Source organism: Melanerpes formicivorus, unplaced genomic scaffold, assembly GCF_026170545.1.
Source record: "Melanerpes formicivorus ecotype bairdi unplaced genomic scaffold, bMelFor1.0.p_v2 SCAF_11, whole genome shotgun sequence".
NCBI lineage: Eukaryota > Metazoa > Chordata > Aves > Piciformes > Picidae > Melanerpes > Melanerpes formicivorus.
In genome coordinates this window covers 11,392,157-11,417,065 of record NW_027142363.1, presented here as the reverse complement: position 1 = coordinate 11,417,065, position 24,909 = coordinate 11,392,157, and the positions used below count along the sequence as shown (strand labels likewise).

General features: G+C 43.4%; 1 protein-coding gene across 4 annotated transcripts in view; it reads left to right on the top strand.

Annotated features, from left to right (window-relative positions):
* URB1 (URB1 ribosome biogenesis homolog) overlaps positions 1-24,909 on the top strand; it is a 64,550-nt gene that overhangs the window by 26,753 nt on the left and 12,888 nt on the right. For 2 of the 4 annotated variants that reach the window (XM_068144495.1, XM_068144494.1), the window contains 15 exons: positions 3,246-3,362; positions 4,357-4,495; positions 5,512-5,682; positions 7,279-7,475; positions 8,248-8,472; positions 8,984-9,163; positions 10,158-11,013; positions 12,210-12,411; positions 12,609-12,786; positions 13,894-13,952; positions 14,720-14,913; positions 17,382-17,492; positions 17,589-17,652; positions 19,001-19,184; positions 19,694-19,796. In XM_068144495.1, coding sequence (XP_068000596.1) covers positions 3,246-3,362; positions 4,357-4,495; positions 5,512-5,682; positions 7,279-7,475; positions 8,248-8,472; positions 8,984-9,163; positions 10,158-11,013; positions 12,210-12,411; positions 12,609-12,786; positions 13,894-13,952; positions 14,720-14,913; positions 17,382-17,492; positions 17,589-17,652; positions 19,001-19,184; positions 19,694-19,796 — 2,980 coding nt within the window. The remainder of the gene's footprint in view (positions 1-3,245; positions 3,363-4,356; positions 4,496-5,511; positions 5,683-7,278; positions 7,476-8,247; positions 8,473-8,983; positions 9,164-10,157; positions 11,014-12,209; positions 12,412-12,608; positions 12,787-13,893; positions 13,953-14,719; positions 14,914-17,381; positions 17,493-17,588; positions 17,653-19,000; positions 19,185-19,693; positions 19,797-24,909) is intronic. The other 2 variants (XM_068144496.1, XM_068144497.1) reach the window with 2 other exon arrangements.

Below are 24,909 nucleotides of genomic sequence, written 5' to 3'. Positions count from 1 at the left end.
ACCAGTGGCTGTTGTTTACATCATCTTTTTAAAACTGGGCATCTTATAGTTACCTAAGGGTAGGGAACTACCTTAAAAACAAAACCCAGCCAAATGACTGTTCCTGCCAAGAGAAAATCCGACAAGCTGTTCTAATCCCTGGACAGGGCTTTTTGTGCAGTATCCCATAGTAATAGTGACATGCAAGTTTGGATACAGCTTGTGCTCGTAATGTCTGCATTTAGCTTCAATCACAGGGTGCAGTTGTAACGTTCAATCCACTAAACCAAAGTTACAGTGATTGAATTAGGTTTTAGTTGCCTGTGATCCCTGTGAGGGATTAGTTAGCTTTGTCTCAGTAATGAATATCTCAATCAAAAGCTGCGCAGTACAGTTTTTCTCGTGTACTTAGATTCTTTTGCTGAGTGGAGATGTGGGCTGCCTGACTCATTCTTGTTTCCTCTTTTAGATTCAGTCCATTTCATTTTCTCTGAAGAGAATGCAGGAGCAGTGAAGTTCAGGCAGTTATGTCAGCAGAAAGGCTGCTAAGAATAGATGCTAATGAGTGTGTTTTTGCTTATTTTTCAACACTGTGACATATAATCGGAAGGCATGTTTTTGAATTTCACATTCTGTTCCTGCCTGTTTTCATGAGAGCTCCAAGTGGATTTCTATTTCAGGCCCCTGCCCAAAATAGTAAATTATTTTAAAATGTATCTTATCTTTTCTTTTTTTTTTTCTCCCCCCTTTCTTTCTTTTTAAATGAATTATCCTGTCAGATTCATGTAAGCAGTGGTGTTATTTCTGTAGCTGCTGCTGGTGTACACAGTGTAAATGTAGAGCAAATGAGCTGCGATGGCTTCCTTTATACTGTTATGTGTGGGGAGAAACAAAGGCACAGATTCATCCCAGGTAGTAGCAGTCATTTAAAACAGGTGCCAGAGTTAGGAAGCTGGTGAAGGTTTCTTCTGGTTTCTTCTGTTGTTGGGAGTGAGGGGCAGATGGTTCTACCGTTGTGCAGATCAAATCATCTGTTATCTAGATTGTCCTTCAGACATCCATTCCTGCTTCTCTCTTCCTTTCCTTTCCTTTCTTTCTTTGCAGACTGAGTGTGGGGTCACCAAGTTCCTAATTTAGGTGCTTCAGATTAGGGCCTAGATTTAAAGCATAGTGTCACCAAGTTTCTAATTTAGGTGCTTCAGATAAGGACCTGGATTTAAAGAGCATGAAATTGGGCAAAATACTCTAAATGTGTTAATGCCTATTACCTGATTGTGGTAGAACTGTATCTACCTCACCACCCACAGCAACCATGACTGTGCCTGCACAGCAGTGGGTCATGACCCACTGTGCATTTAGCTCTTTGCCCAACTCTTTGAAGCACAAATAGGCTGATTTAGATTTGATTTAGCAATTATTTCCTTTCTATTACATCAGTAGTTTTCAAAAGCCCCCATAGAGGCTGCTTTTAAGAGCATGCTTCTTTTTTTAATTTCTGTAATGGTATAAAGATGTTCAACCCTCTTGAAGCACTATAGCCTGCTCCCCTGAAATGATAAAAGTAAGATTTACTAAGCTGGAGGGAATGAATGCTCTGTGTTCAGGCAGCTTTGACCTCAGCAGGGTTTGTGCTGACTGCCTGCTGACAACAGAAGGGCTTGACATGGTTGGACCAAAAGTCCTGCTAGCCCTTATCCTGTCTCTTACCTTTGGCTGTGCATTAGGGAGATTTTTCTTGCCAGCTAGTGAGACAGTGTTGTAGTAGCCTCTGTTGTAGTGGTCACATCCGGTGTTTCAGGACGCACGATGAGAAAGGAGATGTGCTAACTCTGTTGAAGCTGCCCAGCATACAAGGCTCTTGGCTGTGGCTCTGTGCTGTAGCCAGCTCTCTTGGTCTGTGTCTTTGCACCAGAGGCCTTGAGCAGTGAAGTGGCAGAGAGGCTGCTGCAGTGAGCAGCATTGCAGGTGGTACAGTGGTCTCTCAGTTTGGTGCGTACAGACCCAGCATGTGCTTGGTTCCTGTGTCCAGAGCGCTTGTAGGTGTTTTGTATTCCAAATGCATGGGAATGAACATTCAAGTGGTACTGCCACGTGCTTGCTGCCCACTCCAGTGAATAGGTGTTTGCAGCATGACTGAATGTGGTGCCTATGGGATTCGTCCCATTCACATGGTCAGTGTGAGGGTAAGAACCAAGCGGAGTTGTACTGGGTTTGTGCTGCAGACAGCAGGTGAGAGGAGGAGAGGCTCTAGGAAGGTAGAAGCAGAAAGAAGTCTCTGTCATCTGATTTTCCCAATTGTTCAATAGTAAGCTGTGCTCCACCCTCTGTTACAGTCATTCTTAGAGCCATTTTTGCTACGCCACAAGGCTGCTTCTTGCCCTTTTCCTACAGAGCTTGTCTGTGTGTCTGGTAGAGCTCTGTGAGTTTCATTTGTCAGCTGTAACATAGAATCAGAGAATTGTTGAGTAGTTTGGGTTGGAAGGGACCTCCAAAAGTATCACAGTATCACTTAGGTTGGAAAGGACCTTGAGGATCATCTAGTCCAACCCATCAACACAGACCCCATGACTAGACCATGGCACCAAGTGCCATGTCCAATCTCCCCCTGAATGCCTCCAGGGTCGATGACTCAACCACCTCCCTGGGCAACCCGTTCCAATGCGTTCCAATGCCGAATGACTCGCTCGGTGAAGAACTTCCTCCTCACCTCGAGTCTAAACCTCCCCTGGCGCAGTCATCTAGTCATCTAGTCCAACCCTCTCTGCAGTGAGCAGAGGCATCCTCAACTAGATCAGGTTGCCCAGAGCCCTGTCAAGCCTCACCTTGAATATCTCCAGGGATGGGGCCTCAAATACCTCCCTGGGCAACCTGTTCCAGCAGTCCACACAGTCACACCTCAGCTCTTACAGCTTTTACTGGGAAAGCAGTAAGCAACCAACCAGGATGACAGCACTAGTCCTTGGTCCTAGTTATGCTGAGGCCAGCTGATGCAGTCTTGTGAGATTTTGTTTTGGAACACACATTCACTTTTACCCTCCATTAATGCAGGTAGGGTGGCCCTAGTGTGAGTGGGAATAAGGCTTCCTGAACTGAGGGGTTAAGAAGAGAGGTGCAGGTATTTCTTTTCATCAGCCTGCTCCTTTTTTTTCCAAGAAGAGGGAAACATGAAGTTGTTATGTGAAAGATCTGTACTTTTCTTTGGTGTTTGTGTTTCAGTTGTTTTGTGAGGGGCTTTTTTTAATCACCCTTTTGATTTTTCTGGACAGGTTTTACGTGACAGTGGAGTGTTTGAGTACACGTGGAAGGAACTTTCAGTTTGGCTGGAACACTTGGATAATACAAAAGAAGACAAAAAGGAAGCAGTGATTCAGTTTTTGGAAAGGGTAACAACTGTTCAAACTAGCTGGATAAACAATGCCAAGAATAGCATTAATGGAAACTAATTATTCTGTTGCTATTGTTGAGAAAGCTGTCAAAGATCAGTGAATGAATTCTGAGAAAAAAACAGTTGTTTGTAATTCTTTATACAGAGCTGACATCTTTCTTGGTTTGGGTGGGAGGACAGTGAAATGATTTGGAGGAAAATTGAATCTGGAAAGATAAGTTGTTATTACAGCACTGTTGATAGAAGGCTGCGTATGGGGGTGTGTGTAGCTCTTATCTCCTCATTTCTCTATGTGGCAATATCAGACCTAAGTAACTTGTAATCTTTTACCAGAAAAATTGACATTTCCTGTTTACTTTTCAGGATGTTAAATGCCCAGTGTTTCCTTTTCATTGACATTTCCCCAGGGACTCAGTGTGGGGTAGCACTTTAGGTGCAAAATTACAGTGGACATTCGTAGGGAGATTCCTGCAGAAGTATTTTCAAGTTCTCCTCCTAAATTTTGCCCAGCTTTCAACTACTTGTAGCACATGGTTTTTCTTGACAAGATATGGTTCCCATAGATGTAATAGCCTATGCATTTACATTGAGGCTGAGGGACCTGGGGTTGCTTAGCCTGGAGAAGAGGAGGCTCAGGGGAGACCTTCTTGCTCTCTACAACTACCTAAAAGGATGTTGTAGCCAGGTGGGGGTTGGTCTCTTCTCCCAGGCACCCAGCACCAGGACACAGTCTCAAGCTGCACCAGGGGAGGTTTAGGCTGGAGGTGAGGAGAAAGTTCTTCCCAGAAAGAATTATTTGCCATTGGAATGTGCTGCCCAGGGAGGTGGTGGAGTCACTGTCCCTGGAGGTGTTCAAAAAAGGTTTGGATGTGGCACTTGGAGCCATGGTTTAGTTAGTCATGAGGTGTTGGGTGACAGGTTGGACTTGATGATCTCTCAGGTCTTTTTCAACCTTACTGATTCTGTTATTCTTTCTCAACCTTTGCCAACAGATCCTGTTGAAACTGGTGACAAACCCCTATTCCTATACAGATAAAGCAGCAGACCTTGTTCAGGAAGCCAGTATGCTTCAAGTGAATATGTTTAAACAAGACTCTGATAACGTCAGCATCCCCATCTCTCACATTGATGGTATGTGGTAATTCCCTCAACAGCAGTATATTCCAAGGCTTTGTGCTACAGTTTCAAGCCTTAATCTGCAAAATTGACTGATAGCTGTACAGATCCTGCTTAAGTAGCGACCTACAAGACTCAGCCCTCCAGCTGTGTTTAGTATCACAGGTCTGAACTGCAAAGTGACCACTTTACCCCCCCAAAAATAATTTCTGATGCAGTTATGCTATTTCAGCAGTAGCATTTTATAGATAAAAATTAAAACTATCCTAGTTCCTCCTTGGGGCTGGTAATATCTGTTCATCCAGGAGAAAAGGGAACCTTGTTACTTGCAGGCACACAACTATAAGCTTCTGCTTTCTGGGACAGCCCTGCTGCAGACAAACTCCGTATTGTGCAGATGTGGACACTTGGACAGCTTGCCATGTGCTGGCTGTTCTGCTCTAACAGCCCATGCGTGGGATTTTGCAGTACATAAATGTAAGATAATTGAGGTTGTTTAGCACTCAGTACCAGATGGATCAGTCGCCTTGAGCTGAGCATATTGCAGCGATGCAATGCCATCCACATGATACTTGCTTCCTATGTTAAAGCTGTCTTTGACTCTTTCATGATCAAAGTTCAGTTCTTTGTCCATGTAGATCTGAGAAGCTCTTCAAGGACTGCTCAGGATGTTCTTTTAATGGGGAAGTGGCTGCTTCCTTTGTACTTTCCCATACACATTTCCTGTCACGGTTATGCTCCGATAGTCCTTACCTAATGCCATCAGGATGGCAGTGGGTTATGCCCCTCTTTCTTTCCTTTACTTCTGTCAGCTGGACAGCAGAGTTGAAAGGCAAAAAGTGTAAAGTTGAGCACACAGTAAGAGACAGTGATTTCTACAGTTACATTTACTATTCCATTGCTAGACAAATGAGGCTTTCATCCTTTTTTATGCTTTGGGAATTCAGAAGCCGCATTGTATTCCTGGAATGTTTGGTTCTGTGGTTTTCTAGTTCACAATCCTCTGCTTACATTTTTTCTTCACTTACTAGATGTCCTGGATATGGTGGATGTCCTCATAGAGGGCAGTGATGGATTAGATGAAGAAATTGGCTTCGCTTTAAATGAAGATCTGATTATCCAAACATTTCCATTCAGTGCTGTTGTACCTGCTGCATTAGAAGCCAGAAATAACCTGTTGCTTCAGGCTGAAAATGGAACAGGTACAGAGTTGTTTTATTTCTATGTATTGTCTGTAGTAGTGGAGTGGGAGTGAGATCATTTTTACCCAGTTAGCTCCTTGAGGTATTTTATTATCTCCATTGCGAGCAGAAAGAGGTGCAAATACATAGTGCAGTTTGCTGCTCAAGAGAAGCATTAAAGCTTCTGAGATGCTTCTGTCCTTTTGTCCTGACTTTGAAGATTGCTCTTGGTTTCTGGAGTAGGGAAAATTGATGGAAATGCAGGCATTCTATAAACTGACCTTTTACTCCAGGGAGCTCCTGCTGTGGGAAAACAAACTTGTTTACATTAGAAAAGGAGTGCCCTTCTTTTCCCTCTGAGATGCATGTAAGTGGAAGAGAAGAATGACTTTGGGCTCTGAGCACAGTATAGAGAAGGCTGAAGAGCAGTGGAGAGATATTGTCCTTGCATGGACAGTCTTGGCTTGGAAGCAGTTGCACTTGTATAGCAGAGATTTTAAAGCACAGAACATAAAGAGCATGAGGGAAATGTGGCTTCAGTAGCGATAGGCAGCTCTTCCACTGAGACCAGTTGGTAGCAGAGAAAGGACTGGACTGTTGACTAGAAAATGGATGTATTTTCAAGAAAACCCCACTTCTTCACAGATGAAGCTCCAGGGGTCAATGCTTCAAAGTTCTAATAACCTAATAGAATGTGCTGGGTTGAGGCAACAATAAACACTCAGACAAACGGATTGCAAAAGTGATGGAAAGTTTAAATAGAAAGCAGTGAACATTTACAGAAAAGCAAAAGCACAATGACAAAGAAAGATCCCAAAATAGACCCAGAGAGATCCCATCCCCACCTGAGGGTACACCCAAGACCCCCAGGGCTGCGAGGAGGAAGAAAAGAGAGCGTGCTACACTCCGCACTGGATCTTATAGTGGTGCAAAGAATTGTGGTAGGAAATACTACATAATTTCCTGTGTCCACCCCTCTGGGCTGGACTTCTGGACACAGGAAGTAAACATTGCAGGGGGGCACCCAGCTCAAACTGTAACACCTCACTAAGGAAAGGATTTGGTGGAGCGAGGAGTCACAAGGGCAGCAGCTGGCCTCAGAGCAGGATTTACCAACCCTGCAGCACCTCACCGAGTCCTGTGTATATTTGGCTGTTGAGTAACACTTGGGGTGGGTCTGAAAGAAAATTGTCTATATTTGACCAGTGCATGTTATCCTAGGTGTGTTTCTCCCAGTACAAATCAATTTTGCTCTTAGGTAATGTTTGACTGAGGTCCTTATCCACCAAAATACAGACAAGTTTAGCACAACATAGTAAAGGTGAAGTTAGTTTTATGCTTATCTGGAAGGAAGCAGGCCAACCTGAGCATGTATTTTTAATGTGAGGTGATTTTTTTACTTCAACAAGGACTACTGTGTGGAGGATTTTCTCAGGTACCAAGGTGGGTCAGGAACAGCTGTCTGGCTTTTTAAATCCTATTCAGCACTTTTCTAAACGATGCTACATAGCCTGTTGCCCAGCCATTAAGGAAAGAGGGTTGCCCTGGTATTATGTGTTTGTGAAGATTACTCTCTCAACAGCATTGCATTTTTTATTTTGTTTTTGTTTTTCCTAGAAGTACACATTGTAGAGTATCTCACTGCTGTTTTCACTGACCTCCTGCACTCTCAGAGAGATCCGCTTGCCCTCTGCTTGATGTTCCAGCTCTATGATAAAGATCTGCAGTCCTTGGAAATCTCTAAGTATCCTCAGCTCTACCAATTTAACCAGTACTATAAACTTTGGATACCTCAGCAGTCTCAGGAACCTGTGGTATGGAATAGCTGAAGTCACTTGAATGCTTGAGCCAGTATTATAGTATCACAGTATCGCTAAGGTTGGAAGAGACCTCGAGGATCATCGAGTCCAACCTGTCACCACAGACCTCATGACTAGACCATGGCACCAAGTGCCACATCCAATCTCATCTTGAACACCTCAAGGGAAGGTGACTCCACCACCTCCCTGGGCAGCCCATTCCAATGACTAATGACTCTCTCGGTGAAGAACTTTCTCCTCACCTCAAGCCTAAACTTCCCCTGGTGCAGCTTGAGACTGTGTCCCCTATTACTGTAAAACCTTATGTTTCCATCAGAAAGTGCACTTAAACTGAGCTGATTCTGTGTTCCTTCTGGATCCACATTAAGATACAAATTTGTTTGAGGGCTTTTTTCTAACTACACAAGAGGTGTTGGGAAGTAAAGCTCTAGGGCTCAAGGGTTGTGTGCAGTCACCCAGACTACAGCTCCTCATTCTGGCATATAGTGTGTGGTGTGGCCTGAGGAGCCAGTTTGCAGTGGTTGAAGTTCACCTAGGTATGGGTTGGGAAGGCTCAGACCAACTCTTAGTTGTTTTTCTGTTGGCCCAGCAGTAACCATGTGCAGTTTCCCAATGGGACACCTCTGATGATCTTTGTGACGTGTGGTCCTGGAACTTCGTTCCCAGTGTCAGCACAGAGTGCATTTCAAAACAAAAGTAGCTGAAAAAACTTGTGATTCATACTCATCTTCATTTTTCTCTTGTGGTTTTTTCACATTTTAAACAGTTTGAACAACTTGAAGAGGAATGCAAAGAGCCACCTGTGGCCCTGGATTCTGTATTTACCACTTTGCTAAAGAAAGCCTATGAGAGAGGAAGCAATACCTTACTGGAAGACAATATCCAAACAAAACTGAGAGATCTGGCTTCCCAGCTCCCACCCGAACATCTTTTGTTAGGAGTAAAGCATGTGCTGCTCTACCTGAAATCCACAGTGGAGAACTTTGGCAGTGTAAGAGCAATACTGTGATGATACTGTGGGTTGGTTTGTTTTATGTTCATGCAGAAAGTACAAATGACTTGTCTGTTAAAACTTAAGGATCCAGTTCTCCAGCTTTTTCATGCACTCAGCTCTCACTGATGTGTGGACAAATCTGCACCTGATTTGTAAACCAATGTCTATCCTTCTAGTTGCTGAGGAGTCTTGGATTTGCTTTGCATAGTGCAAACAAACTCCAGGTTTTAATCCAGCAACTTGGTCTCCATAGGAAGCTTTTCCAGAGAATGAAATTCCCTAGCCTGTGTTACATCAAAAATCACAGGATAGATGAAGGCCTCTACATGTTTATTTGGCACCCTGAGACTTGTTCTTAGAATTAAGTTTCTACAGAAAGGAATGATTCTTTCCCCCAGAAGAGGTTGTAGTCTAGTATATTCTTAGTTATTCCTCTTTCTTTTGGATAATTATCCTTCTTCTCCCATCCCTCTATTTTCTCAACTTCCAAGGTGTCTGTTTTTCACAGCTTAGCAAAACCTTTGGTCCTCGCCTTGTCGACTTCTATGCGGACCTGCTGAGCAGCTTGTTGTGCCGAGGAAATCAGATAGAGTTGGATAACCAGCAGAAACGAGAAGAGCATCAGGCTGAATCAGATCTCTTTATGGATGAGGAATCTCTGATTATAGAGGAGTCTTCAAATGACAAGGTACCAAATCCCTTGATGCACAGGCCAGAAGCTCACCTGTTAGTAAACTTTGATTTATTCTTCAGGGAAATAGTCTTACACTTTGCTGAACCAAATGAACAATTAAACATGAGCAATTTGGGAGTGCAAATTATGTTGATATATTTTCATCAGTCACCAAAACATAGAACTGGCTAAACATGACTGAGAACAGGGGATCAGGCATTGTGAGTGCCTTAAGTCATAAGGATTTCTGTGATTTCATGTAGGATTAAATGTGTAGCTGTCAAACACTTGCTGTATGAAGTCTTGAATAGGAATTTACTGCTTTGTAGAAGCATTCATGCAGCTTTTGCCAGGCCCTCAGAAGGGCAGGGAGTGAACAGGTTATCACTATCACACACTGTGTGTATCACAAGGGAAACAGGTTGATACAGAAAGATGCTCTTAAGGTCTAGAAAGGGGACATAGGAAATTTGAGTGTGTGGTCCAACAGTTGATGAAACTACTGTCTGGAGATTTGACCAAGCTACATCAACCGCAGTCTCACCCCTGAGCTTGGGGTACGCTCAGGGGAAGTCTTGACAGAGATCACACCTCTTTGTAGAAGAAATTCTGTTTTCTAAGCCCTGTGTAAGGCCTGGTTATGAAAAATCATGTAATTAGAGGAGTGCTCCCCTTGGATCTATTTTTTCATTTGTGGAGAATTGTATTGACAAACCCCAGAACACAGTTTTCTCCTGGACATATGCCTATCTATGTTCAGTGGAGGTGTGCCTCCCACATCATAAGTAGTGAAAGAATGGTATTTATGTGCCTGTAATTCATTAGTGTTTTTATTCTCTGACAGTTTATAGAATATTTGATGTTCAATAATTGTAATTATCAAGCTGTGGAAAACAGGCAGATGATTGATTTGGTGGTTGTTGTGTGCGCCCTTCTGTCCTGTCTCTTCCCACCTCTCCCCCACCTATAATTTTCCACTCAGTGATACTGTTACAACTGTTTTTTACAGACACTGGAAGACACACTCCTGTTGATTTTCAGACATCCTACCCTGGAGAGTTGGTTCCTGGCTTTAGAACAACGTTCTCTCCCTCAGCACTGTTTAAACCCAGTCACTGTGAAGCTTCTGTCAGCCCACCTCAATTCTGGTGTGCTCCAGCTGTTGAAAAAGGGTGCCCCAATGTTGCAGAGTGTGAATCAGAAATGTGTGTTATCAAAGTACTTTGAGGCTGTCACAAAAAGTGTCTTGAAAGAGCTAGAGGCTGCAAGGAAAGACACAAGCCAGGTTTCTCCCAAGAAGTCTTACCAGCTGCAGGCTGTGGAGGAGTTGCTCGTGTACCTGCCTGCAGATCAGCTGAAGGAGATCACTTTAACCATGCTGCGACTTCCTGAGATGAGCTTGACTGTGCAGAAATCCGAGAAGTGCCCTAACAAAGGGAAGGAATTAAGCCTGTATGGACAGATTTTGGTGCAGCTCCTCACAGAGAGCTACCAGAGGCAGCCCCAGGGAGGAGAACTGCTGCTGTCCTCAGAGCACATGAAAGCCTTGGGGATACTGATGTCAGCATCAGCTAGCAAAGATTTGGAGAAAGTTTTCCTTCAGGCTCTTCAAAGTGAGCCAGTCCTTGCCTACACAGTCAGCACAGATGTGCATGTTTACTGCCTTAACCAGAGGTCAGAAACCTCCCTTGCCATTGTGGGCCTGCTGATAAAACACTGTAGGACTCACCTACTGCAGTTCGAGCTGTGGTGTCTGAGCAGAGCCATGGGGAAGTACCTGAAGAAGAACATGGACAGCTTTCTTCCTCTCATTAATCTGTATCTGCAGTGCAGAGACCAGTATGGTTTTACCCGACCTGCCGCAGGTAAAGCCACAGCTGATTCCTCTTTGTGATTTGGGAAGCCAGATTCCCAGTGTAGGCTGTGCTGGCCTTAAAAGTCCTGTATTCTCTGCACAATAAGTAGAGGTGATAAGATTTATGTGTCTAACTTAGAGTAATTATCTTATAAGTACCTCTGCAGCATATAGGGTAAAGGACTATAGTGCAGGTTGGCTGTTAGACTGAAGCAAAGAAGTCCTGACAGTTGCTCATGCCCAGTTTTCTCTTCTGAAGCCCTTATTTAATGCTAAGTGTATGTGAAAATCTGACTTCATGCTTATCTTGGTTTAGTATAGGAGGTAAAAACTTTTTCTTGGGCATAGATAGAACAGTGTCTGGTGAGTGCAATGCCATAGCCATATGGTTTTGCAGAACATAAGCTTTCACTTTTACAAGTGTAAGAGTCCAAAACTTTCTCTTAAAATAAATCTCCAAATATAGCTTCCTACAGTAATGCCTTCCTAAGCTGGCAGTCCACAACTTTCCAAACCAAGAGCAGCATTAAATTGACAAGACTGTTAAGTTTTCTACCAGCAAAATGAGTTGGGATTCAAGTTGACAGAAGAGGATCGCTTTCATTTGATTTATCTTACTGCATGGAAGTGTAAATAGCAACAGAAACAGGCTGACTGTAGCTGCTGGTGGAGAAGGCTGTCTCTATCTACTAGTGAAAAGACCCTGTCAGCACACAGAAAGTAGAGGAGGGTTAAAGAACTAAGCCTTTCTCTGGCACCTGTTGCACACCAGTGGTTTTGTGCTTGAACACTAGAAGGGGAAACTGCAGTCTGACTGACTTAATTTGTAAAATGTCTGTTTGCTGTCTGTTGCTGTGAGAGAAAATTACCTTTGAGCCCAGTGTAACAGTAAAGTTTCAGCCTTCCTGAGCAAGGACAAGGCTTCTTATAGGACGTTGTCCCTCTTGAAGGCCCTCATTGTTTGCCCAATTTCAGCTGTCTAGCAAGTGACTGTCTGGTGCATGTGCTGAACGCTTCCTAGTGCTGCTGTGGGGTAATACAGTGTGCTTCTCTAGCAGATTAGCAGCTAGTCTTGTATAACTCCCTAGAAACTAAGCAACCTAGGCCTTCATTAGGAAAGGTATTTGGGATTTTTGTAACTACAACTTTGCTGTTGCTCAGCACACTCAGTTGGTGGAACCTGTGCCCCCTGCTCTCTCCCAACAGTTGTCTCAGCTGTTATACCTGTCTTGAGGAAAGCTCTGTGGAAGGACCTCTGTGGTGTTTTTCAAGAGACAGAAGCCTCACATGAGACCACTGTGAAACTTCAAGTTCTTTCAAAGTTGGTGCCACCTCCAGGAAGCCAAAGACTGCAAAACCTTATTGATCAGCTTCTTGCTGTTCTTGAGAAAGCAGAAAATAATGAGAGGTAGGCAAATCCAGTTGTCCTGTTTTATGACTCATTTTGTCTTCTTACGTTACGGTAGATACTCATGAATGCAAATACTGTGTCCAATAATAGCATCCTTTCCTCAGAGAGTCTGTCATTTTACACTTTGGCAGCAAGAGACTTCTTTAACATACACAAAAAGCATGTTACAACATTAAAAAAATACCCTTCTGCAGTTGGGCAGTTGCAGATGCCATATCTAGAGTGCTTGAAAGCTCTGAAGAGTTGCATTCCTGGAGGAAGCGCCTGTTATCGGCCTGCATGAAGGGGTTAATTGTCACATACAGCAGCAGTAAAGATGAAAGCAAGCAAGAAGTGGAGAGGTCCATGCTGCTGAGGCTAGAGGAATTACTGGTGAGGCTTCTTTTTATCTTCATTGCCGTAATGAAACTTTTTATCTTCATTGCTGTAATATGCATGTGTGTGTTACATTATGCTCTGGTATCTTGGGTAAATACAGGTTGGTCTTTGTTTTCTGTTTTGTGAATTATGGCTTCTGTGGGCTTCACAGAGAGAGTTGTTAGATGTTGGAATGGACTGCCCAGGGAGGTGGTTGTGTCACCATCCCTGGAGGCATTCAAGAGGGGATTGGGTGTGGCACTTGGAGCCATCACAGTCTGTGATTCTGTGACCCACCTGCCATGCCCTCTAAAATTCTGTGACACAAATCTGGTTGATCACAGCTAGAAATCTGGACCTTGGCTGTAAAGAATGATGCTTGATCATTCCCTCTCTACCACTTTTTCCTTCTTTGGGTAGTTCAGTAAGGTATGCAGACCTGTGTAGGAAAAATGAAGGTCTCTGCAGACAGCAATTGCCTTTGAACTCTTGCTGGCTTCTGTTGAGAGTTTGTTTTAGGACATGACTTGTGCAGGACAAGAGTCTTGCAGGACCTGAGGAGCCACCTCATAGTGCTCATCCTAATGGTGTTCACAGGCCTGACAAGGTTAGCACCTACCATTACCAGGACTGCTGGCATGTGCCACTGACAGTCTTCTTAAAACTGATTTCAGGGAAGATCAATTTTTGTAAGGAACTTTTGCACCCAGGCCCAGCTGTTTGCCACATGCAAAGGTTGGTTATCTTTAAGGGGATTGTTGGTATACAGAAACCTAGTACCTGAATCTCTTGCTTTGATTTGCTGGCTGCTTACTCCTTTCACACTTCTGGAGCATGAAGTGTTTCAAGACTCCAGGTTTTTTTTGGCACCTACAGACCAGCTTGCTTTTTAATTGTCCATATGCTCCCTTATTCCCAAGACCAAAAAACAAGACTTGAAGTTTCATTTGAATCAGGAGGTAGGATTACTGTATCTTCCCTCTTGCTTTTGATCATCCCACCTAGGTGTTTGGCATGCATGTTGTTGGTGTGTCTGTTGAACAGAAATTGCTGGACTTGATGATCTGTGGAAGCTCTATGTGCTAAATGTAAGCATCTGTTTTCATTTACTACATTCAACAGCGTGTTGTTGAAGAAGTGGATCCAGAGGACTGGTACAGCTTTATGAAGACAGGACTCAAGTAAGTAATTTTGACATACACTGAAGGTGCTGTAGGAGGTACAGTTCTGTTCACCTGGCCTTATGCTACATTATACTGGAAACATCCTTTCTCCCATTAATTCAGTCAGATTGGATGATGCTCCTTTTTTCTCAGGATGCACTTTATGTCACATCCACTGGCTTCATCAGAGCCTGAACCTGCACCAAGTGCAGGCAGATTTGGATGTTGTGCTTCAGTTTGCATAACTAACACAGCTACCTGGATAGCTGGACTAACTTCTCAACTGGCATAAAGAAGCCTTATGCTCATATAACTTCTTTTCTTCTTATGCAAGAGATATGTTAAATACAATTCGTATGAAAACAGAATCAGATTTTTCACTTTTAAATACAAACCATTTAAATAAAAGACATCAGAAATAGTTCAGGATAATCTTAGCTTCTGTGGAGGTGGGAGTTTTATTCCATAGGGTTACTGTCTGAAGGTTTAGTAGGCAAATCCTTCATTAAGATCAGGGCAGCCCCAAGTGTGGCTGTGTGATGATTCTCCTTTATTCTTTCTAATTAGGTACCAATATATGGCTTCAAAAGGATTAAATCAAAGCAACTTGGGGAAAGAGGTGGATGTGCTTTCTTTTTCTTTTTGTTTTGTTTATTTGGTTGTTAGATTTGGTTTGGTTTTACAATGTTTGCCAAGATCTCATTTCTTAAACAGATGGTTTCTTTCAAGCAGGTTTCCTTGGGTTTGGTTGGGGTCTGACTTTTCTCTGATTCTTGCTTCTAAAGGTACCGCTACAGAGATGAAGCATTTTTGAATGTCCTGAACATTGCTGTTCAGTTGTTATACAAGGAAGACTCAGAGCTTAGTCAGAGCTTAGTCAAGCTCTCCAAACTTCACATGATGGTCACGCAGCACTCTCTATTTTTGTCAGCCATACTGAGGTCAGGAGAAGAAGATGGCACAAACATCCAGACAAGAGGTATTTTTTTGTCTTCTTTTTCCCTTTAACTTTATTTAGTGATCTTGCCTTTCTTGCATTATATTCTATCCACCTACATAGACCTGCAGAGCTATTAAACAATTCCAGAATATTAGCATTTAGCTTTAAATTCTACCTCTGCTTGGATCCAAATGTTGCAATCACTTTATTGCTGCCAATTTTAGATGCTAACATTTCTAAAGCTACTCAGAAGGTGAATTTGGGGCTTTGGCTTCTTGGCTGGTTGGTTTGGCTTTTTTCCTCTGCCAGAGTATGGAATTGGTTGTTTTGGTTTCTATGAGTCTATAAGATCACTGAAGTGCATGTAGATTCTCTTAGAAGTGTGTGTGGCAGCATTGAACCCTGTTTAAAAAAAAAAGATTGATAACAGAGGACTTTAAGTTCCTATTGCAAGCTTTATGAAAAATGTTAATTTAATCCATGTGGGTTTGCTGTTGCAACTTTTTGTGAGGAATATCCTTCCATGAGTTTGGTGCTAGTTCATGTGTAGGACTGGGCTTTGTTTCTTTGTCTCTGCCAACTGAAACATTGCACTTGACCTCAAACCAACCACTTAATCTACATACAGCTCAGCCTTTTTCCCACTGGACATGGCTTTGAGATTCAGTGGTCAAAGGAGCTGTGTAAGAAAAGGGGAGGGAATTCTCAGGGCACCATGTTTGATAACAGATTTTCTGTGTATTAGTCAACAACACCTAAACACACTTGACAGTTTTTAAGTCACCTGAAAAGAGCACAAAGCTCTTGTGAAATAACAAGTTTAGTGAAATTAAAACCAAGTAATAGGTTTTGCTGCTGAATATATGCTTTACCTTTTGAATGTATTTCTGCAGAGCAGCAGTATGTGAATTCTTTGAAGCTGACTTTAGTAATTCAGAAGCTTGGTGTCAAGAGTGCATTCACTCAGGCTGTTTCCTTTACGATCTGCTTTGTTTTGACATGCATTTTATATTCCTGTAGATGTTAGGGGGAAAAGCCCATGTCTTTTCAGATACTGGGAGTAAAGAAACCTGGATTCAGGTCTTGAATCTGTCACAGATACCCTGTTAGCCTTTGAGTAGCCTGATCACTTATTTGAACTATTTCTCAGCTAGTTATAAAATAAAGGTGGATAATTTCGTCCCAAGACAGATGGCCCCTGTTTAAATACCCTGTCTAGAAGCACTTTGATAAGTTACAACAGCTAGCGTGTGTACTTACAAGTTCTAGCTGTAACTTCTTGAGTAACCTGGGAAAGTGAGTTTGTAATCCTGTGTTTACGCTGTGTCCACAACTAGTACTTAAATTGTGCTCCTCTTTTCTTGCATTGTAGGGTAGTAAATCCTCCCAGTGATGCTGTTTTCTGGGCAGGGAGTGGGGATAAATGCTCCCCAAGTTGCCCAGGGAGGTCATGGGTGTCTCCTTGGTGGAGGTGTTCAAGGCTGTGCTGGATGAGGCCTTGAGCAGCCTGGTCTAGTGAAAGGTGTCCCTGCCCATGACAAAGGACATTGAGACACTTGAACATGTCCAGAGAAGGGCAACAAGGCTGGGGAGAGGCCTTGAGCACAGCCCTGTGAGGAGAGGCTGAGGGAGGTGGGGTTGTTTAGCCTGGAGAAGAGGAGGCTCAGGGGTGACCTCATTGCCCTCTACAACTACCTGAAAGGTGGTTGTAGCCAGGAAGGGGTTGGTCTCTTCTCCCAGGCAACCAGCACCAGAACAAGGGGACACAGTCTCAAGCTGCACCAGGGGAGGTTTAGACTCGAGGTGAGGAGAAAGTTCTTCACCAAGCGAGTTGTTCATCATTGGAATGTGCTGCCCAGGGAGGTGGTGGAGTCACCATCCCTGGAGGTGTTCAAGAGGAGATTGGACGTGGCACTTGGTGCCATGGTCTAGTCATGAGGTTTGTGTTGATAGGTTGGACTCAATGATCCTCGAGGTCTCTTCCAACCTTAGTTATACTGTGATACTGTGAAAGGGGGTGGAACTAGGTGATCTTTAGGGTCTTTTCCAACCCAAACCTTCTATGATTCCATGTCTGCCTTCCTTCTGTGCAACTCCTTAGCTAGTTTAAGATGCCTTCCTGGGTGAAGAGGGAACTATGGTGTGATAGGATAAGGTATAGCAGTTCCTTTTAATCAGAGGGCAAACGTGTACATATGGAAGGTTTCTGCAGGGTAGTTAGAGGCCCACCACACTGTGGACCTTGCCTCTCAGTAGCATTTGTGTGTGCAGCTTGGAAATACTGTTTTAACATGTTTTTTTCTCTTTTTTTTGTAAAGTTGTTCCACTTGGAGTAAATGTGTCATAACTGTCCTTTAGTGCAGCTGAAGAAAAGTGTTGGGTTTTTTTTTTTGTATTTATGAAGATAGCTCTTGATCTCAAATGCACAGCACTGCATGTGTGTTGGGGTATTGATATGTGCACTAACTGAAAGAAGCAACGAAGCTGAAGCTGTGTGTTTATTCCAGAGGCATTGGTGGATATACTCTTGACAGTTGTGAAACTCAGCCCTTCTCTCTGTGAGAGCAGTCACCTTGCTGTGTTGCTGGGGGCCTATGGGGCTACACTGAGTGCTGCAGGTAAGTGTGCTACCCTGGGAAATGTACTACTTACTGCATCTGGTTTTCATCTTCATGGGTGACTGACTGACTTGGGGTTTCATCTTGTTTTCTTAGATCAGAAGATACTGCTATTGCTTCAGTTATATGAGAAGAATAATCAGAGTCTCATAAATTCCAGGTAGGCCGACCACCTTCCTTTGTTCAACTAGCTACCTGCAAGTCATCAGTCTCACAACTGGCATTTTTCCAGGCATTCTTTTCAGCTGAGATAAAACAGTGAGCAAGGTCAAACCTAGAGGTGAATGCTGGTTTTGGAAACATTTATCCTGTGTATTTTCTGTTCTTAATGTAATTCTTGCATGTCACCCAAACTTTTGTGTAGCTGTGGGTTAGGTGAAGGACCACCCCTCATTTTAGTAGTCCCTCACTCTCCATAGTGGGAACTCACTACAGGGGTGAACTAACAGTTCTTACACACCAGTGGTTTTGGTCTGCCTTGCTCAAACGCACTTCTCTGTCTGTAAGGTATGGGCATTAATGTTAACAACCATGCAAGATTACTGGCTCAGGCAGTTGAGGCAGGACTAGACTCTGAATTAAGGACTCCTAATAGCTTTGTCTGAGAATATTGATAATCTTTCCATCCTGTAAAGGTGGGACAGGAAATGAAGGTTTTTCTTAGCAGGGAATTGGAAGTGGCTTTCACAAGCCAGGGCTCTGGCACTAGGTGCATCCTGCATAAATCTTTACTGAAAGTGTTTGCTAATGGGAGGGTGTTATGGGAGGAGGAGATTGATTTTAGAGGTCCCAAGATTTTGTAGCCTTGTTAAAGTAAAAACAATTTCATACTGTACACTGAAGTGAGACACTTGGTTAGACTTGATCCCAGCACTGAAGAGTTTGAATGAACACAGAGAGCATTCAGGAAAAGTGCCGTAGATGCAACCCAGCAGAGCCTAACTTCTGTTACAGCCTTCAGATCCTGTGTGTTAAGAAGACCAATATTATCCTTTTAGCTGTCCCACTGACAGATGTGCTGCTGGCAATACCCACATAATGAATGACAGTATCAATAGCACTTTTAACTGAATGGCAAAGTAAGTTGGGTCTAAAGAGCAGCTTAGGAGGAGAACAAGGATTTATGTTTTGCTGAACCACTGTGATGCTGCTTTGAAGTATTAATTTTATTTGAGGTAGCCTTTTCTGGCCAGGTCTTGATCACTGTCTCTTCATGCAGTTGTTTGCATTCATAGCTTAAATAGAAAAGCATTTTCTTCTGAGAAGGTTAAGTTCTGAGTTAGAATGATAGAGTAGGAAATAGTTAATGAGACACCCTCAGAGTGAATTTGAAAAGCTTTCAAATGGATGTAAAAGGTGTTGCCAGGGAAACGAGTTCAAGTTTCAGGTTCCCACAGGATAATAAGTAGCAGTGAAGGGAAATTTGAAATACTGATTTATATCCTCTCCAATAGCTGTTCACTCAGTGGTAGCAATCCGTTGACTAATGCCTTTTAACAATGTTTCAGAATCCTGCTATGGGGTCCAGCCGCTGTGGAGCATCACAAGACTTGCAAGAGTCTGGGGAAGTCACTATGGCAGCAGCCAAGCACGGAGGAGATTCTGTGTCTGCTGGATCAAGAAAAGATGATGAAGACAATTCTGTCTTTCCCTCAGCATCGCCGTCTCCTGTCATCACAGGATTCTTTTGATGTAGGAAAAGAGATGTTCACTTGAGTAATTTCTTTCTTGCATTCATGCAATACATTGCAATTTGTTTATGTCAGGAGAGTAATTTAAATTTATGGCAGGCCTGGAATGACTTATTTAGGAGCACTTTTCAAAGGAACTGCAGTATATGGACCACATCTTAGCAGCAGTATGATTGTGCAGTGTTGTAAAGATTGACGAGTATAAGCCAGACCAGAATTTGACTTTTAAGCAGCTGTTAAATTTGCCTGTCCAAGGATCCACTGGCACTGGGCTCTTCAGTCTTTCACACAGTTTGCTAACATGCTTCTATACCTGTTTGTGCTAGTCGGGGGGACCCCTGATACAGAAAGCAAGAGTTAAGTACAAGCATGTCTCACCCTACGTTGCATTATGTATTGCAAGGTTTAGTGTTGGCTTCTGTGTAATGGGATGAGGTAGTTAGGGAAGTTTGAAATCAAGCTAGAAATTGGTGTTGTTCCTTACAAATACTGGTTTGGTTTTGGTTTCAGGAGGTGCAAAAGTCACTATATAGAGATGAAAGTGTCAACAGTCTTGATGACTTCTATGATCCTTGTTTTCTACTTCAGCTCTTTTGTGAACTGACCAGACCAGGTAAAGTGAATGTTGTTTTCTCTTTGATATTTAGTGTCATTTTACTCTCTTCAGGAGCTGCATGACTCCACCTGTAGCTCTGTGTTTCTCCATTCAAGAGGTGATACCTCAAAGATATCTGTGCCTGGCTTTAGACAGAAGAGACATGTATCAGTTAACCACCTACTGTATTGCATTCTGATTTTCAGAACAACTTTAAGAGTAACAAGGTGTAATTGGCATTAAAGGTTTTTGCATTTTTAAAAGCTATTTTCCAAGTAATGCAATGTATCCAGTGAGATTGGGCTACTCAGAAACAGTGCAATGTAGCAGCAGACAGGCATTTCTGGCAAGCTTCTCCAGATGGCTAGGCGCTCCCTTATAGCTCTTTTAAATGTAGTGGGTTAACCCTAGGTAGAGGGACTGATCTGCTTAAGATGAGGAGAGGATTTTACACTGGAACTGGAAACAGCTTGGAAAAGACAGTGTTGTAATAGTAAAATAGCATAGGAAGGGTCAGGAGAGGAGATTCTTCACTGGAAGGTTGTATTATTTTTTTCTAGTGAGTATGTAGAGCCATATTCTGCATCAGCTATGGTATCACAGCAATGTGATGGGCCAAAGAGGCATGGCAGGGATGGTACCTTCTGCTGCTACATACAGTGCTTCACCTGCAGCTGATAGGACTGCTCTGATCTGGGACTGCTTTGTGGTCAAGTTTGTGGGAGCAGTAATAGGCTTATTTCAGTCTCGCTCTCAGTGGGAGCTGGGCAGAAGTCAGCTAGCTTGGAGAATGTGTCCTGCAATGCTGGAGTTGTTCTCTGGGCGTAAACCAGAAGCCACCATTGCTGGGGAAGTTTGAAGTTGTTTCCTGACCAGAGTGAATCTCTGCAAGGATTCTGGCTTCTGTGAGGGACACCATGAGTGAACTGATGGGAGATCTGGCCTTACATAGGCTGTGGTTATAGTATAGGGAAACTTCAGCCAGCTCATTTTCTACCAGACTGAGATACATGGGGCCATTATGTGTCATGAATAGGTCTGTGCTCATAATTGTTGGAAAGTTTGATGAGATTTAAGTGGGGCTTGAAAACTAGTTATTTAGGCTCACTTTCTTGTTTGCCGTGACCCTGCTTCACATACACACATCCCTGCTTACTTCACAGGCCCAAAGAGCCCTGATCAAAGAGACACTTGTATCATAAAGAATTTGATAACTGGCTCCCTCCCTATGTTGATTATGATTAACCACTGCCTGCTTAGAGCTGAGTTTGGCTTTCCACAGCAATAATAATAGCAAAGGCAATTGACAGGCTTATTGCTGTCTTTCAGTGAAACCATACTCAGTCCTTATTTGTTCTCCTGTACCCTTATAGTACACTACCTGCTTTGTGTTTTCTTAGCTTATACTTAGCTATAGTTGTAAATTGCTCTGTATGATTCTGGCAGCAGTAAAAAGGACTGTCTTTTAGTCTGCTGAGGAAATAAAGGTACCACACCTATTTGGTGTTTTGCAACAGGATGAATCTTAGACAATCCAGTTAATGTTGGGTCTTTGAGATTGTTGTTGACGAAGAGCATGGCCTGCCCGTGTCTTTTGAACCTGACTGTAGTAGTTGTGAAAAGCACTGCTGTCATGCACCTGTCATCATCCCCCACCACCTGGAGGTCACCACCTTAACTGGTGAGAGAGATTTGGTGGCTGTTGGGCAACCTCAGCAGCACACAGTCAGCCAGCAAGGGCCACTGCTTGTGCAGGCAGCAATGGGGTTGAGGGAGTTCTTGCACATCATGTTCTTGCAGAACTGAGGCAATGGCTATCCTGATACAGACTGGCTCTAAAACTGGAGAGGGGAAAAACAATTCTCTTAACTGCTCCATGCTGAGTGAGAGACTGTGTCCTAAGAAAACCATTTTTAAAGGGCCCAAGTGATTTATGAGTTCAAGTCCCACGGTGCTCCTAAATCATGTCAGCAGCTCTTGGAATTCCCAATTCCTCTGTATTTATTTGCTCTTTGTACTGGCTGCACAGTGCCCTATGCACAGCTGTTATATAACTGCTGAGTATATAAACATAGACTTATTGCACAGTGTTTAATGCTCACTGAGCAAAAGGTAAGCCATGAGTTGGGTAGATAGCAAGTTCTGTCTAATGTGAGCTCTGATAAGCATCAGTGAAAAGGTTTTCCATCATGGTTTTCAAGGTATTTTAAACAAACTGTCTGTCAGACATAGAATGAGCATTTGGGGTTTTTTTAACAATAGCTTGTTATTTTATGCTGATTGTCCAACACACTCTTCAAGGTCAGCTGGATGGAAAATATTTCCACTGCGTGTTTGCAGTGGAAGAAAGTTTTCCAAATAAATCTTTCTGTGACCAGCATGAATTTCACTGCTGAAGTGAGAACCTTGGATTTCAGTATGTGATACCACCCCATAAAATCATCCAGGGTATACATTAATACTTCTCAAGAGCTGCAGTCTGAAGGGCAGCCCTGCGGTGGCTTGCTGTGGAAGGGTGTATAACACCCATTTGGTCCTGTACTGTAGAGGGGTAGTTGTGTAGGCCAGAGCTGTGTGTGACATCCATAAGTGATGGAGAATCCTCTGTAGGCAGATGAGCTTTAGATCATCTTTCCATGTTCCCTTGGGATTCAGCAGAAAGTGGCCATTTCCCACTACTTACCTTGCACCCTTGCATCATGTCTGAAGAGTGGGAAGAGTGGAGCTGCTCTGCCACAGGCAGAAGGTAGCAGAAGGCATAGATTAGTTGTCTCACTCGGCTCTGATTTTCTTTCTCCTGCCCTGTTTTTGGTATTCCTCTCAGCATTTTTACTTTAGTAGTTAAGTGGTGGCCTTGCCCAGTACCTGGAAGTAGAGATAGCTGGAGCTGTATCAGTAGGAGCTTTGGTGGTGTGAGAGGTATCTCATGCTAAGGAACTGTGAGGGTGATGGAGCACTGGAACAGGCTGCTCAGAGGAATCTCCTTCAATGGAGACATTCAAAACCTACCTGGATGCATTCCTGTGTGACCTACTCTGGGTGGTCCTTCTCTGGCACGGGAGTTGGACTGGATGATCTTTGAGGTCCCTTCCAGCCCCTAACATTCTGTGATTCTTTGCTCACTAGGAGATTGTTTCACGTTACAGCAATTAAACTCGATGTGTTTTGGTGAGATGTGGTGTAGGGAAGTGCACAGGAATTGCTTGGTGTGATGTAACTTGTAAACCCACTCACTGAAGAGATCTGCTACTGCAGTTCAGTGGTGCCTCTGCACTGCTCACCTAGCAGTGGGCAGTGCTATTTGCTGGAGACCCTGCCTCTGCCTGGCTGGCTGGTAACTAGCAGAGCTGAGTATGAAACTGCAAGGCATGAAACTGAAGTAGGAGTTCTGGCAGTTGAGGAAAAGATGAGAGGAGCAGCCCAGCTGCTGGTGCAGGGACATAAATAATCTGTGATTTATACATAAATGTATACATATATTTTAGTTGTGTGGGGGTGGTGGTTGGGGGGAGGAGATCAGTGGACCAAATATAGGTACTTGTCAGTAAGACTACAGCCTCTTCTTAAACAGGAATATTTGTTTCTCAGAAACTTCCTCTTGACCTTTAGTGTGAATTATAAGAAAACATGTGAATATTGTTGCTAAACTCAGAACTGCAGCACATTTGCATTTTAATTGGAAAAATACAGCTGAGGTGCTGTTTTATTCCATTACTGGGGAATGGGAGATATTCTGGAGGTTTTACATCAAGTTATTTCTAGCCATCATGGAGTAGAAATGGTGCAAGTTCTCCAAAGCACACAGCCCTTAAATGAGAAACTCTAAACCATGATGGCAAAATGCTATGCAAGATAAATGTTAGGTTCAAGGGTGTGTTTCCTGTTTGGCTGATTGCTGTTCACTGCTGGATTTTATTTGTCCCAGAAGGGCATAAGGGTGCAGTTTAGTACTTTTCTTGGAAAAGATTGTACCAGCAGAATCACTCATGCCTGCAGGGTAACAACTGGCATGGCTAACAGCTTATTTATGTATTATTTTTCTGTCTGTTTTGTTACAGAGAAGCTCTTAGTGCAGATAGGCTTTTCAGTGGCTGTGCTGATGTTTCTTTTATGCACAGGCCTGTCATAGTGCCTATTCTTGTGGAGAATTTTACCTCTTGTTCTTTGCACCTCCTTTCCTGAAATGGTGAGATCACAGAATTTACTCTTAACTTTGCATGGTCTAGCAGGCAGAATCATCTCTGCCATAGGCAAATGAGACAAACCACTTTAATTTCAGCTCAAGTGAAGAATTACTGTTCAGGGTGATTTGCAGAATGCCTTTGTTGGCTGAAGGACCTTTCAGCATGCAATGAAGTAATAGTAGGGGTTCAGTCTGGAGAAGAGAAGGCTCCGAGGTGACCTCATTGTGGCCTTCCAGTATCTGAAGGGAGCCTACAGGAAGGCTGGGGAGGGACTTCTCAGGATGTCAGGTAGTGATAGGACTAGGGGGAATGGAATGAAGCTGGAGGTGGGGAGATTCAGGCTGGATGTAAGGAGGAAGTTCTTCACCATGAGAGTGGTGAAACCCTGGAATGGGTTGTCCAGGGAGGTGGTTGGGGCCCCGTCCCTGGAGGTTTTTAAGACCAGGCTGGATGAGGCTCTGGGCAGCCTGATCTAGTGTGGGGTGTCCCTGCCCATGGCAGGGTTGTTGGAACTAGATGATCCTTGTGGTCCCTTCCAACCCTGACTGATACTATGATACTATGATATAGAAATTGGCAGTTATGAACAGCAGTTTTGTTAAGGATTATAGTGCTGTTCTGTGCTAGAATAGAATAGAATAGCATTAACCAGGTTGGGAAAAAACCTTCGAGATCATTGAGTCCAACCTATCACCCAACACCATCTAAGAATAGAATAGAATAGACCAGACCAGACCAGAAGAGACCTTCAAGATCATTGTGTCCAACCTATCATCCAACACCACCCAACCAACTAACCCATGCAACCAAGCACCCTGTCAAGTCTCCTCCTGAACACCTCCAGCGATGGTGACTCCACCACCTCCCCAGGCAGCCCATTCCAATGGGCAATCACTCTCTCTGTGTAAAACTTCTTCCTGACCTCCAGCCTGAACCTCTCCCCTGGT